Here is a 13,890-nt window from a genome sequence, read left to right as displayed (position 1 = left end):
ACTCTATTTCTCAATCAAGTGGAAAGAGCTGCTTGAGCCATGTTTTCCCTTTTTTTCTGGAGCGCAACAAAACCTGCCGAACGCAGCTAATGGACATTTACCAAAGATTACGCCCCGGTACGCTCATCACCGGATGAAAAAAAAACGAGTGGGGTATAGAGTTATTAACCTTCTTCTTCAGTCTACAGTCTGCGGTGTGGAATGAATCACCAAAGATGATCCGAAGAGGAAAGATCCTCTGCTAACGAGCATCCCCGAAACACAAATAAAAACAACCGTAGGCCAACGCTTCTCCATCAATCGATCGCTCAGAGTGTGTGAATCCCAGAGTCCCGAAAAACGAAGTGATGGGTTAGTTGACCACACGAAAGCTTAACCAAAAACGGCTCCGCACACATTGAAACCAATTGCTCGTTGCTCAAAATGTAGCGGCAGCAGCGTATATTTGCACAACCGGGGGCGAAACAAATCGAACGACATTAATCATGTACCGTTTGTGCCGTTGCTGTTGCGGTGGTTTATGGATGATGTGTTCATTACCCTCAGCTGTAACATATTACCCACAACCCCTGCCGCGTACATTTCCCGAGTCCCGGGTCCATCAACGGATTAGATTAAGTTTGTGCCGCAATGTGAGCTTTTTTCGTGTGACTCTAGTTTGACGCAGGAGAGAGAAAAAATATTGTAGCAATCGAAACAAAACCATTGAATAATGAAGTGGTATGAAGGTGAGCAGAGGTACACCACACACCGGTGGTGTGACGGTTACAATGTTCCGGATGAGTAGAGCGCAACCCCGAATGGGTGGTGATTATTTTTCCACCCAACCGGGTTTGCCTCAACCTTTCCGAGCCGCCGCTGTGGACCGTCAACTGGTGCCAGCACATATGTACGTGAAAGCGAGGCTCCCGATTGCGTGTGTGATTTATCTAAACAACGTACATCCCCTCCCGTCCCTACCTTGCCGGTGTGCGACCTTTCCATTCTAAAATGCAAACCTCATTTGTCATTCCACCTTCACGGTGTCGGCGGCATTAGTGCCCCACGCTCCCAGTGTCTCTGTGCACTTAATCGATGCGACAATTGCTGGCTAACACGTTGCCGTCGGCGGCCGTTCCATTGCACTGGGCGAGATCGATATCGGCCGACCTGCATCATGTACGCACACCAGCTGGAGGGCGCAGTGTGATATATGCAAACGATGTGGGACGTAGTGGAACAGGGCTGGAATAAAAAGAAACAATCGTCTTTTGCTGCTAGTTAGTTGATTGTTTAGCCACTCCGGTGCTGATGAGAGTGCACAATGAGACATCTCGCTCGCATCGGGCAAACTTCCAGGAAAATATCGGGATTCCCTACAACCCCGTCGGCAATCGGGGCATGGTTTATCGAACGAATCATATTTCACATTGTGTGCGTTTATGGACGGTGCTCAAGAGCTTCAGTGTGTGCCATGCTTAGCTGTCACGTTGTGGTGCTCTGGTTACTTAGTTGCTATGAAAATGGCGATTCTTCGAAAAAAGCCTATTTTGGCGCAGCGCAACGCTTCAACGTGCTTTAACTGGAATTGAAATAGAATTCTATGTACATCCTGCCTCCCATCCCGCACAAACTCCATTAAACTCCCTCCCAAACGCGTCCTTCCCTCATTAAAGAACGTCTGCCTGTCTGCGTGTACGCGATGATGTACTCGCCTTTCGTTTGTGTTTCATCTTCAAAACAGCGAGGCTTCCAAAAAGTACACGTTTACCATAAACCAAACGCCCTTCCGCCCCGAAACCCATTTGCTGATGCTCGTGCGCGCACACTCGTACGTAAACAACGCGCCAAAGCCAGAGCCCCGGTCCCGGATACTGGTTTTTCTCGTTAAAGTTTACCGCCAGTGCCGACAGCGGTTACTAATTGATGGTACAGCTCGGGCTCGTTCCGGGGGTTTTTGTGGAGGAGTGGGAGTTTGGGTCTGGTCCTCCGGTCTGGTTGAAGTTTTTCCCGCCACTGGCAAGGTTAACTCACCGGAAGAGAAACCAGTGCCGGTGGAAAGCTTTCAAGAGGGAAAAAGAGTACCCCTGCCAGGGTGGTGATGGAACGGGTAGCCGTAACGCTTTGGCGTGAAGCGAAAATCGCCATACTTTCGGCATTCTAATGTCGACGCACCGGTTCCGCACTTCCGAAACGGGTTTACTAAAAGGTATATTTTTCACCAGCTGAACCTGGGATGGCTTGCTTCTAGCGTGCCAAAAGTGATCCAGTTTGGGCAAAACATTTTACGTTCAACGTCAACGCAGACCCGAATGTCGGAAACATTATATAAGCGAACAGAAGCATCACTGAGGGCGGCATGCACGAATGGGACGCAAGGTAAAAGTTTCGGATTGGACAGCGTATCGAGAACCGGCGTGCAATGGCAAGCACAAATCGATAACCTGCTCCCGAATCAAAAGGGCAGCAGCATCAGAACAATGTAGGCGACCGGCAGCCAACCAGCGAGTACGAGCTTCGATCGATCGAATGATGGACGCTTCGGTGACTTGGAGACTCTCAGTGCCGGGTCCGATGTCGAGACACGATTTCGATGACGCCGAGAGCGTGATAAATGAACGAACTCGAATGATGAAGGGTGCGTGTAAAAGGAAGACACGGGACACAGTGCACACGGATGCGGACCTGGAAAGGAAGCCCATTGGACGGACAGACAGACCAGGCATCATGGGATGCTAGTGGCGGTTGCATGGCGGTGTGCCTTACAATGTTTCCGATGGCATTCCGAATGCATCAGCAAAGCGACAGGAAATGTGCTAAGGGTTTGGGGGCGATTCATGATTCATGCCCAGACAAGAAGCAGGATGCGAAATGGAATATGGCGTGCATCGCCCGGTAATCATCAAGCAAGATTTTAATGATCACTTTTATTTCTCTGTTTGCGATGCCGGGACGGTGGTGGGACATTAAAAATGAATCGATACGGGGGCACAGGGGGGTAGATGGGGTGGATGTCAAGGGAGATCCTAGGTAGATCTTTGAGAAGGTGGCTGATAGGTGTTATTCAGTGTCTTTCATAGTCGCTTAGTATTTTACATTTGTTCGCAAGCCATTCATTTCATTTTCAATTTCAAGGATTGAAGTAGTTGTTGCAAAAAGGGCAGTTTAAGAGGCATAGATTTATTTTAAAGAATGTAATGAAGACACAATATTCCAAAAAACAATGTTGAATTATATGATATCATTTTATATCAAATTGTTCTGTCAAAACACATCAAACTAAATATCTTGTCCTTAGTCCTTAATTCCTAAATCCTGCTTTGGAGTTCTTCATTTGATTTACATCAGACAAGTCATAATTGTACGGCAGTATAGAGCACATATTTTAGAATGTGTTTAAGGTGTATAAAAAAAGTGAGAAACTCCTTGGAATAAAGTTCATTATCAGAAAACAGTGTCTAGAGTATACAAGCTCTGATTTGATTCTCATACGCTAGATGCTCCAGGAATAATACACTTATAAAATCTCAGTTATACAGAGAACTAGAAGTTATTGAAAAAGTTTTATGTAATGTTTTATGTTATAAAAACAAGCAGTTTAAATGTACAAAATGGAAATGATGTCTAAAATAGACAGTAGATGTACACATTACCTACATTACCTAATGTAGGCCCTAACCTCGATAGTTTTCCAAAAAAACTAAAAGTACTAGTATTTCCGTATAAATCGCTCAACATCCCTTAAATCGATAGCCAATTCTTCATCTCACTAGATTTCAAATGTTTTACTTTTTACTATTTTCCCACCGTTTGCCTTAGCAACAAAACCTTCCTGACGAACTGTCTGATTAAGTTCCAATCCTCCAATTCTTCTCTTCTTCTCATCCTTTCAACACCAGCAACGCATCACGAGACCCGCAAGCGCATCACGCTGCCGAAACTGCCAAAAACCCTCCCCAATATCCGTGGGCGATAGCAATTTGAATAATTTCTAGACGCTTAACTGTTAAACCTCTCTGCCTCGGTTTTTTTTGTTACCATTCTCGGGGGCTTCCTGGCCGGTTAGCCGAAGCTCGTAGTAGTGGCAATAAGAAAGGGCAACTCCCGGTGGAAAGGATAAAGCCATCGACCGATGATCGCCAAAGGATCAAATGCTCATCCAATCTATCGGTTATTGGGACGGCTGACGATTGCATGCGAAGCGATATTAAGTTTTGTGATTGATTTTTTTTCTTCAGTTTGCTGTGGCTGTTTTTGTTGCGGTGGCTGTCTCAGCTTGTTGGTTTGGAATGATAATGATCCGTGGGAAGGTTTTGGGTGTTCGTGATAGGTGAGTGAGGAATGTCTTATCGTGGGAACAAAGCATTTCTGCATGAAAGCTAGTGCTGCATTGGGGGACGATTGAAATGCAACAAAAGCAATGAGAGAGAGAGAGAAAAAACTCAAAAGACTAATAATGACGTACGAGAGCACGTTTAGTACACGCACGTGACAGGGTAGTATAACTTTAGGCGCTTATGAGGGAACACTATTGGAATTGCTGAACTGTGCATACCATAATCATGTCGCAGAGGATTTGCTGGCTTCCGTAGTGGCTGCCCAAGGGTGCGTTGCTGATCTTCGTTGAGTTTAATAGTTTCTTTCACACAAAACACACTAACACACACTACGATAATACACGACGAACGGAATAAATCCCACACGCAATAGTCCTTAGAAACACCTGAAGGTTACACAACGTGCTACACACTCTTGCCTGATGGGAGCAAGCAACCCTTCATACACACGTACACAAGTATACAACCAACATACACACACACACACAAACAGAGACACACGTACACACTTACAGCAAACACGTGAGAATGGTGGCGAGGAATATGTAGTGCTTTGTTTTTTGGCTTACAAAAGGGTTTTTTTCTGTTGTTTCAAACAGTATCTCATCTTAATCACTGATCGTTGCAGCAATCGCTTCTTTATTCGGTGTGTTTGTGTGTGTGTTTTAAACACTACTCCGCCCTGTTCAGTTTGGTTGTGGGAATTCACTCACGAAACACAAAACAACACTTGTCAGCCCGCCTAATTCAACGTCAAATGCTTGCGCCCGTGTTGACAGATTCAGACGATATCTAGAAGGTTAGTTTACGTGCTGCTCTTGGTAGATTTCGAACGAGAGCAATTCGAAGAGAAGGCACATTAAAGTATCACGCTTAAGGTATTGCAGCTTGAAACTGGGCGCCGATGGCGTAGGTGGTGTTGTGCTTAGAGATGGAGGAGCGGGAGCAAAGCGAAGGAACTGGCAGTAGGCGACGAAACGAAGGAAACTTTTGGCAAACACACCAGATCGCGTGCACCGTCACTAAGCAACACACTTGACGTTTTGGATGGAACACGGAACTTGATGGCTGCCAAGTTGCACACGCTATGTTGAGGTTTCGCTCTTTTACGGTAGATCTCCAGGTCACAAACACGCGGCAGATTGGTTCACTTAGAAAATGAGCTCAACTAACAGAGAGCGAGATCTTCGGCAAGAGATTATCACGAAGAGAATTTGCCTCTCTATGTCCAGTTTGGTTTGGTTTTTGGTTATCCTTTTAACGTGGTTTGGTTTTGCCTTTCTTGGATTGCGTTCTAAAAGTGGGCTTTTCCGTAGTCTACTTCAGGAATGCGTCTTACAAATGCGTAGTATCCTCGCCAAAGGGTAAGCACGCTTAATTTCTCAGAATTTGGCACAAACATAAACTCGAACTCGAACTAGTATACCGGGCAGTACGCCCAACGCAACGTCTATACTACACACCACAAACCGCTTCCTTAGAAGCAGGCAGTCCCGGCTCGTACGACCACTACGCACTGCCACGCTTGTATGTCCTGGGGTTTGCACGTTTCGGTGGCTCCGTTTGTCCGTACGGAGGGCGCAATTCGAACTGTCCGCCGTGTCCGGCCCTGTCAACTGCCAAACGCACAGCACAACACACACCGCGACCGAAACCAAACACACGCACAGAGCAGCAGTGGTGGTGGTGTGTGTTTTGTGATGAAGATGCAGCAGCAGCGCGCCTAGGACCAACTTCTCCTTCAGGGAAGAACCGAGCAACAACATCAACAACAGCACAAAAAAACTCACGCGAACCCGCGGAAACAGCAAGCGCAGCACGAATGCTCTGCGCAATCGATCGATTGAAAGTGTGCGCTCAGGTGAAGCTGCAGGGCCTATTCGCAGGGCGCCCTTTTCTGCGTGTGTATCTGTTCTCTGTTTGTTCGGTTTCCCGAGCGCGCGCGCTCTCTCGGGGCCGGCGCTCCCCGTCCCACCCCCTCGTTCCCCGGTTGCTCCGTTCTCATCCATGCCACGGTGTGTCCTTGCACACACAAACCGAGGGTTGCTGGGAAGGAGACGACGGCTTCTGACGCTGCAGGGTTCCGTTTTCGCTTCCCGCCGAAAGGGCCGTAAATCCTCGGGCAGTCGGCGCCAACCCAAGGGGTGAGCAGGATGGTCGGTCGCCATGTGCGCTGGGTGCGAGTGAAGCAACCGCTAGCTGCACTGGTAACGCCTACTCGCCGCTGCAGCAGCGTCAGCCGTCTCGCTTTCGCCGTATCGCTCCGAGCAAAAGGCGGCTATTGGCTATTTGTCGCTGTCGGAAGCGCGCGACGATTCACCATCGCGGCTGCTCTCCGGCTCTCTTTTGCTCTCTCTCTCACACACACAGACACACTCGTACCGGGATGCTGTGTGTGCCAAAGCATCTCATCGTTGGTATCTCTCTGTCGTGCTGTGTATATCTGTCTGGCTGGCGGTGCGGAACAGGAGGGAGATTGCAAATACAGCACACACACACACAAAAGAAGCAGGGCGGTAAGGGAAAAGGTACAACACACAGGGCCGTATCCCTACTGCACAACGGTGGCAGTAAACGGCAGCAAAAAGCGCCATAAGCGCAATTGTTGGCTCTCACTCTCTCGAAGCAGCACCGCGGTTCCATTTTAGTACGCTATATTGTGCCCGGTAGTAGAACTGAATTGTCGGAGTAGTTGGTAAGCGCAGCGTCAGCGGTATCCAAATTGTCAACCGTCGTGTGTTCTAATCTCGTATGTGAAAGGAGCTCATTGTTAAGGATTTTTCAAATATAAAGAGGCATTTTGCTTTTTTGCGTCGTGACATCGATTGCTTTATCAACTAGAAGTCTCACATCTTTCATATTACTTGGAATCGATTTATCCAGCAGTAAAAGCGCATTTCGTCTGTTTTACCCACCCCATCCTAACTACCTCACTATCCCCCTTTCCGACCGATGCACCTTCCAAAATACATTGCCAGCACCAACCACAGCAGCCTTATGTACACCGACACCGCTCCGAGCGATTGGCCGGTAGTTCAGCCTCCGGTGCGCGGCAGCGTTTTCCCTCCCGTCCACGAAGCCAAAGGAAGCGTATCCGGAAGCGTCCTCTAGTGGTCCCTGTTTTTCAACCCTCTTCCGTGAGGGGGTGTGATATGCTATCCTTTTCCTTATGCCCGAGGTGCGCGAAAAGCGACTCCCGAGGCGGTCCGGTACAGACTTCGGGGAAAATTCCTGCCTCGCGTGTGGTCGTGATTTTGGTGGCAAAGGATGCTGGCCCTACCGGAGAGTGGAGAAGTGGAAAATGTCTTTGTCCTGCCTGCCTTCTCGTGTTTGCTTCCTTTGGTTAGGTGCGGGGTACGATTTGCAAAGGGGGCAGGATCGGCTGTGAGAAGAGGGAGGGGATTTATTAAAGTTACATAAAACTTTTCCGCCATCCTTTTCTACTGCACACGCCGGAGCTCGAAGGCATCTTCCGGGGTAGCTGCTAGATTGCCCTGGTTCTCCTTCCCCCCATCCCCCTGAGCCTTTCCGTGCGCTACCCAACACACCCTGCAGGACCATAATAAAATGCCAGAATTTACTGCTGCACTTTCCCAGAAACGTTGGCACAAACACAGACACACTCGTTCACGCTCGATACGAGCAAGCACGGGCAGTGTCATTACACGGATAGAAAATTCGGGCATTCTCCGAGAAAGATCATTGAGGATGAAATATGGTTATAGGGGTTTCCATTTTGAATGCGCCGAGAATGCGGAGCAATAAAAATCTCCTTCCTTGGTACTCCGCATGGAAAATGTGAGACGGAGGAAGAAGGAAAAGTTTGTACCCGAAAAATAGGGGGAGAGAGAGAGATTTTATGACATTTCCCCCCTTTCACGGTGGTGGCTGTTACGGCCTGGTAGTTGTACCTAGTGGCTGGGTTTTACTGCTGATTAAAGACAAACAGCCCTTTTACTTGGTCGATTTTCCAACCTCCTCAGCTTCCGTTGGCTCTTCACAGGACATTTGGCACAATTTCTCCCCCCCCCCCATCCCCACTGAGAGAGATGACTAAAGCAAGGAGTGCTGCACTTTAATGAGTGTTTGGTGGATGGTGGGGTTGAGGAGAGAGAGAGAGCGTTTAATGGGCGTACCGGGGGACGTGGTATGGTACTTGATGGGATGGAGGAGCTTTATGTGCCTTTTCCCGAAGTCCTGGAGGCACCATTTTGTCACATTTTAGTGCAAATTGAGTTGAATCTGCAGTGCGTAACGATGGAGAGATTCGTTGTTTTGCGGGAAGAGTGTTAAATGTGAGATTTAATCATGCAAGTATCGATTGCAAAAATGAGTAAATATTGTTATTGATCAAAGGTTTATAAAATTCGCCATGCATGTTTAATGTACGTGTAATTAACAATATGGTAGCTTTGGTATGATTTTTATGTACATTTTATTTTTACAGCGGTTCAAGCAGTTATTAGAAGTGATAGTGATAGTTATTTTGAGTACGTTTTAGAGCAATGTGAATTATTTTCTTGATAAGAAGGCCTGAAAGAGGCTCATAAATTCAACCAGAGTTCGTTTGAATATTACTAATGTACAAGATAAAAAAGAATAATATAATTTGTTGAATATTATTTGGAAATTTGATGCTATGTGAAGCTTCTGGTGCGCAAAAATGTGCATCGTTCATGTGAGAAGTCATTTTTAAGGCTTTAAGAATCATGGGTGAGTTTGAACGGCTGGTGCCCTTTATTTTTGTAGGTGCCATCGTTCACCTATAGCATACACATTAATCAGCATTGCGTGTTCGATCCAGTAAAGTGTATTGCCATTTTATTGTAACATATGTTAGCTTTAGTATTGTAATTTCGTACAGGATATTTGAATTTGGAAACCATCGAAAACTTAGCCATTTAAGCACGATTTTACAGGCACAAGTTTTGAAATGCTGTTGAATCCTATTTAAGAATTCCAAAAAACACCATTTCAACACATTCATTATGAGACACTTAGCAAATCAAACCTCTTTTGAGTATAAATAAAACCAACTCCGACCATGGCAAGTCAGAATTGTTCGTACTGTCAGGATAGGACTATGCGCTTCCCACATCTATCGACTTCTCTTTTAAAGAGTTTGCATTTGTTTCTCCTACCCAATTAAAGGTAAAGCCTCTAAACTCTAACGTTTTCAGTTAGGGAAACACCTTTAGGGGTTTTCTATGATCACGCTATCACGCTTTTCTATACGCACGCTTCGAACAAAGTTTTGATTGCACCACGGCTCGGATGCTAAAATATATAATTAATGTATGTAATGATTTTACTAAATTACAGCGGACTTAGTTCTTGAACACCATCATATTTAGCATAACTCATAAAGATTGAAGGATAATTTATAATTGTCTAGTGCACATCTAGTGAAACAACATTAACAACAACAAATATTCGGTTTGAAATGTAACTACCTCCATTAGACCCATTGCAGCACAAGAAATGATGTTGATTACCAGCAATGATTGTTAGCTTTAGCTTTTAGCCCCAAAACGCTGTACTGCAACTAGCACAAAGGTATGGCACAGTGTAGTTATGGCGCTCCCGGATTGCGAATTCTGGCCATAGCTCCTGGCACGTCTCGGTGGAATTAATAGCAGCGCACACAGAGCACACATACACACAGCCAGAAGTGCAAGAGTAGTAATAATAATCGGTTTAATTAATAAACATATTCCAGCGCCAGAAACTGCGCCACCGAAAATGCCTGGCGGGCGGTCTTCGCGAAACCGAACTCCCTGCCAGTGACAACTAGTAGTGGAGCACGAAGGATCCTCCACAAGCGAACCGAGGTTGCTCCAACGGATGGTAATTCTAAGCATGCGGTGAATGTGGGTCGATGCGGGGATGAAATCATTGGAGCATTAAGCATACATGCCGGCATGCATTATGGATTATAACGTGGCGGTGGACAAATGATGCCATTGGGCGACAACTCTCCGCTAGAAGGTACACTATCACCATGGGAAGAAGGATAACGAAAGGGGCAGGCGTGGAAATGGGTGAACGTTTCTAATTTATGATGCTGTCGTCATGGTTTTGCTGACAGTTGTGTTTGTGTGTGTGTGTGAGGGCACGCGCTAGGTGCGATGGCATTGCCTGCGTTGCTGCTGGGAAGGAGGATTACTCTACTTCATACATAATGCACACCAACAAACAAATACTCAGCCAAGCAACCGTCGACCTATGTTTTTGCAGTGCGTTTCCACCCATGCACGGCCCCGGCAAAGTTAAATTATGCACACACCGTCAAATAATAAATACAATATTATGGAATTCGCTCGCCAGCAGCGTCTTTTGATGGTTTCGCTTCCAAGCTTCTGCCATAGCACCCACTCTAGTACACCGCTCTCCTAGCCTCCCAGCACTCGATAGGGACCTCCAATGATAACGACTTATTACCCACACCCACACTGTGAGCATCTTCCGGGCGAGAGCTTCCCAATGAGCGCGGCCATGCAAGCAAAATTGTTGCCTGCTTTTGCCTGGCAACGTGGATCGCGAGCGCGGCCGGGGACCAATGCTAAACAATGCTACCATTCTCGACCGACCGGTGGGGGTGGCATCATGGATTTTCCTTCAAGGAAGCCATTTTTTGCTGCCTGCCATCGCCGGTGTTGTTGTTTTCGTTTCTGGCATCGTCCTAACGCTCTTCGGCTCTCCCGAAGGGAGGTTGTGTGTGTTCAGTTTTTCTTATGGCGTTTGGTGATGTGGAGAAGTGGAAAGGTACAATAGGTGGAATACATTATAACTGAGACCCGGGTAAAAACGGTAAACAATGATGTTTGTAATACATTTTGTTGGAAGATAATTACATTCCACTGCCGTGCCAATGACGATGCCGTTGTGTAGATGCTTTGGGTGGGTTGGAAAATTAATTTCTAAAGATGCACGGCAGAGCTGGGGCAATCCCTTTTCGTATGGCGTGCTCTATGGCATGGGAATGGGTTTGCTGCTGGATGGCGATGATCGAACGTAAGGTTTAAAGGCTAATGCATGCTCTAGGGAGGAGTGTATAGCTAATGAATAGTTTTTATAGTGACAGGTAGAATGGAAAGGAGAGGTAAGGCTTCGTAATGAAATATGAATTGGAAATTAAAGTTGATGGTTATCAATTAATGTTAATTTTAATATAAACACAGAAAATTAGGACGATGAGCTTGTACCATAAATAAACGATCTACAGAGTTGCTCGAAGTAACATAGGTAGAAAATATAGTAAAATATTGACGAATTAAACATTTTATTCGTTATACGGATATTCAGTAAAATGACTAATTTGATACAGATTTTCAGTAAAATGTGTATTACTGAAATACATTCAGTAGATGGTTTGACAGAAAATCAGGAAAAACATGTCATTTATGCTGAAAATATTCTACTACTGAACCGGCCAGAATAGGCCAGACAAAGTATGATAATCTTGCATTTGGAATACTTAATCAATGAAAGATTATCTACTCAAAGGTATTAAAAGCTTAGGTCTTGCTTAAAAACTTGTCACCGTATTTGCAAATGACTGCGAAAAAAATGATTATATCGTCTATATAATAAGTCACTGTATTAACTAAATGTTTATAAACCATGAAAGTAGTTTTTAGCCATTAATTACCTCAGTGAAAACCAATAAACTTAAGCAATTATTAAAATTTGGTTTGAAAGAATTAAACACGAAGTAATGTATACGTTGATATGAATTGAAGATTTATCAGTTTGTCTATAAATTCAATAAAACTGTGTTGCTTATCTTCGTTTGAGCCTTAGTTTGATAGGATTTTTGTGATTATGATTGTCTGTATATTTTACGTTTAATGCCCATTTAGTATGTTTCGATGTAATTAAAGATTATTTGTGAATAAAAACGTCTAAAACATCGAAATATATCTAAAATTCTTTGTTTCAAAGGTACTATTGAGCTGCTAGTGTTAATTATTAGTATCACAGTCAGTAATCGTTTCAATCATATTTAATAACCTTAATTTTAGCTTTTTATAATGGCTAGCCATCTATCAGGGCTCTAATTCAATCTATTTTGCATATTATTCCCTCATGCAAAAATGCCCGCATTCCAATACTGCTCCTCTCGATTATTTCCTTTGGATCGCAAAATTCAAGCTACACCTGCACAGCATAATTCCCTCCCTATACACTGAAATATCATCTTCTATCTGCCCTGGTCAGATAAATCACAAGCATCGCATAAAAAAAAGGCTCAACCAAAATATAATTCACCAAAATGCAAAATTCCTCCTTTTTGGTCAGATTAGCCACTTTGAGGCTCCTCCGTGAAGAAAACCTCCACCCCACACATAAGCGAGCTCTTCGCGTACCGGCCGAAAGAAAGATGCGGTAAGAAAAAGGCAATATGTAAACGATGCAGCTGAGCCTCCTCACTTCATTTGTGCGTTTTTTTTTGCGTTTGTGTGCAAACGACTGCACCAGCTTATAAATCGCCTCCCCGCACAGCGCGAAACGGAAACTGAGCCCGAGCCTGGGCTTGACTGGCAATGCAGGCGTACCCACACCGCACGACGGTACGGCGACATGGGCGGAAATTGCATAAAAAATTGTACATTCTTAATAATAATAATATGAATGATAACAGTAATAAGAGGCTCGGTGCTGGTCGCGAGTCAGGTTTCGTTGCTTTTCTTTACGTTTTTTTTATTACATGCCTCTCCTCACGTTCCGATAAGGCTTTCCGAGAGGGGGTTTGAAGGCTGTCTTAGGCGGAGATCCCAAACGGGTGGACACTGGATTTTCTTCTGGTGCCAGTCGCATCATCTACCGCGTCCCCCGGTGCGACCGGGGGAGTCGGGAGGACCGATCGTGGAAGAAAAATGGACCTCTCCGAGCTTGGAACGGACGGACCAACTGAAGCCCTCGGGGTGGGTGTGTGTGTGTGTGCGCGATCGTACGACCCAGAGCCGGCAGATCGGTTGCCCTGACCACCTGACCGCAGTGTGTACGGCCCCCCCTGGTCCAGCTGGAAGAGAAGCAAAAACACATCCCTCCTAACCGTCAGCCGGCTTATCCTTTGCCGGAATCTCTGGAAGCGCACACATTGCACATTGTTTTGATAGATAATCGCGCGCATTTTAATGAATGCGTCCTTCGTCTGGTGCGGTGCGGACGCGCAGTGATCGCGCAACAAACAAAAAAAAAAAAAAAAACGCAAGGGCGGAAGAAAAACAGCAAGGCTGACTACAAGACTACAAGACTACGACTTTCCTGCTCTAGTGCTACGGGACAGGCGCAAAGTAGGCGTTTTGCGAGGGCGCACTGAAATCCACCAAGGCACGGGACGACGTCAACACGCAGCAGGCAAGGAGGATACAGAGTGGAAAAGAAGAGAGACGACGCATGGTTGGAAACAAAAACATAGTCCAACAGGCATAAAAATCAAGGTGCATAATAATAATATTCTGCACATTTTTTACCCCTCACCGCATACCATTCCACCGCCTCCCCTCTCGCTGCTTTTCGAGCGAGAGAGAGAATGGAATGGAGCACGTTCGGGAAAAGCTGAACACTG

At 45.7% G+C, this 13,890-nt stretch overlaps 1 protein-coding gene across 6 annotated transcripts in view; it reads right to left on the bottom strand.

Annotated features, from left to right (window-relative positions):
• Positions 1-13,890, bottom strand: part of LOC121599409 (transcription factor AP-2-epsilon) — a 136,150-nt gene that overhangs the window by 65,048 nt on the left and 57,212 nt on the right. For 5 of the 6 annotated variants that reach the window (XM_041927200.1, XM_041927198.1, XM_041927202.1 and 2 more), the window contains exon 1: positions 4,535-6,176. The exons of the other annotated variant lie outside the window; for it this stretch is intronic. Coding sequence is in view for 2 of the 5 variants with exons in the window: in XM_041927204.1 (XP_041783138.1) it covers positions 4,535-4,543 (9 nt within the window). In the remaining 3 variants the exon portion in view is untranslated. Of the gene's footprint in view, positions 1-4,534; positions 6,177-13,890 lie in introns of those variants that run through there. 6 annotated transcript variants of the gene reach the window in all.

The sequence above is a fragment of the Anopheles merus genome, chromosome 3L (genome assembly GCF_017562075.2).
Source record: "Anopheles merus strain MAF chromosome 3L, AmerM5.1, whole genome shotgun sequence".
Taxonomy (NCBI): domain Eukaryota; kingdom Metazoa; phylum Arthropoda; class Insecta; order Diptera; family Culicidae; genus Anopheles; species Anopheles merus.
This window is presented reverse-complemented; position numbering and strand designations above follow the sequence as displayed.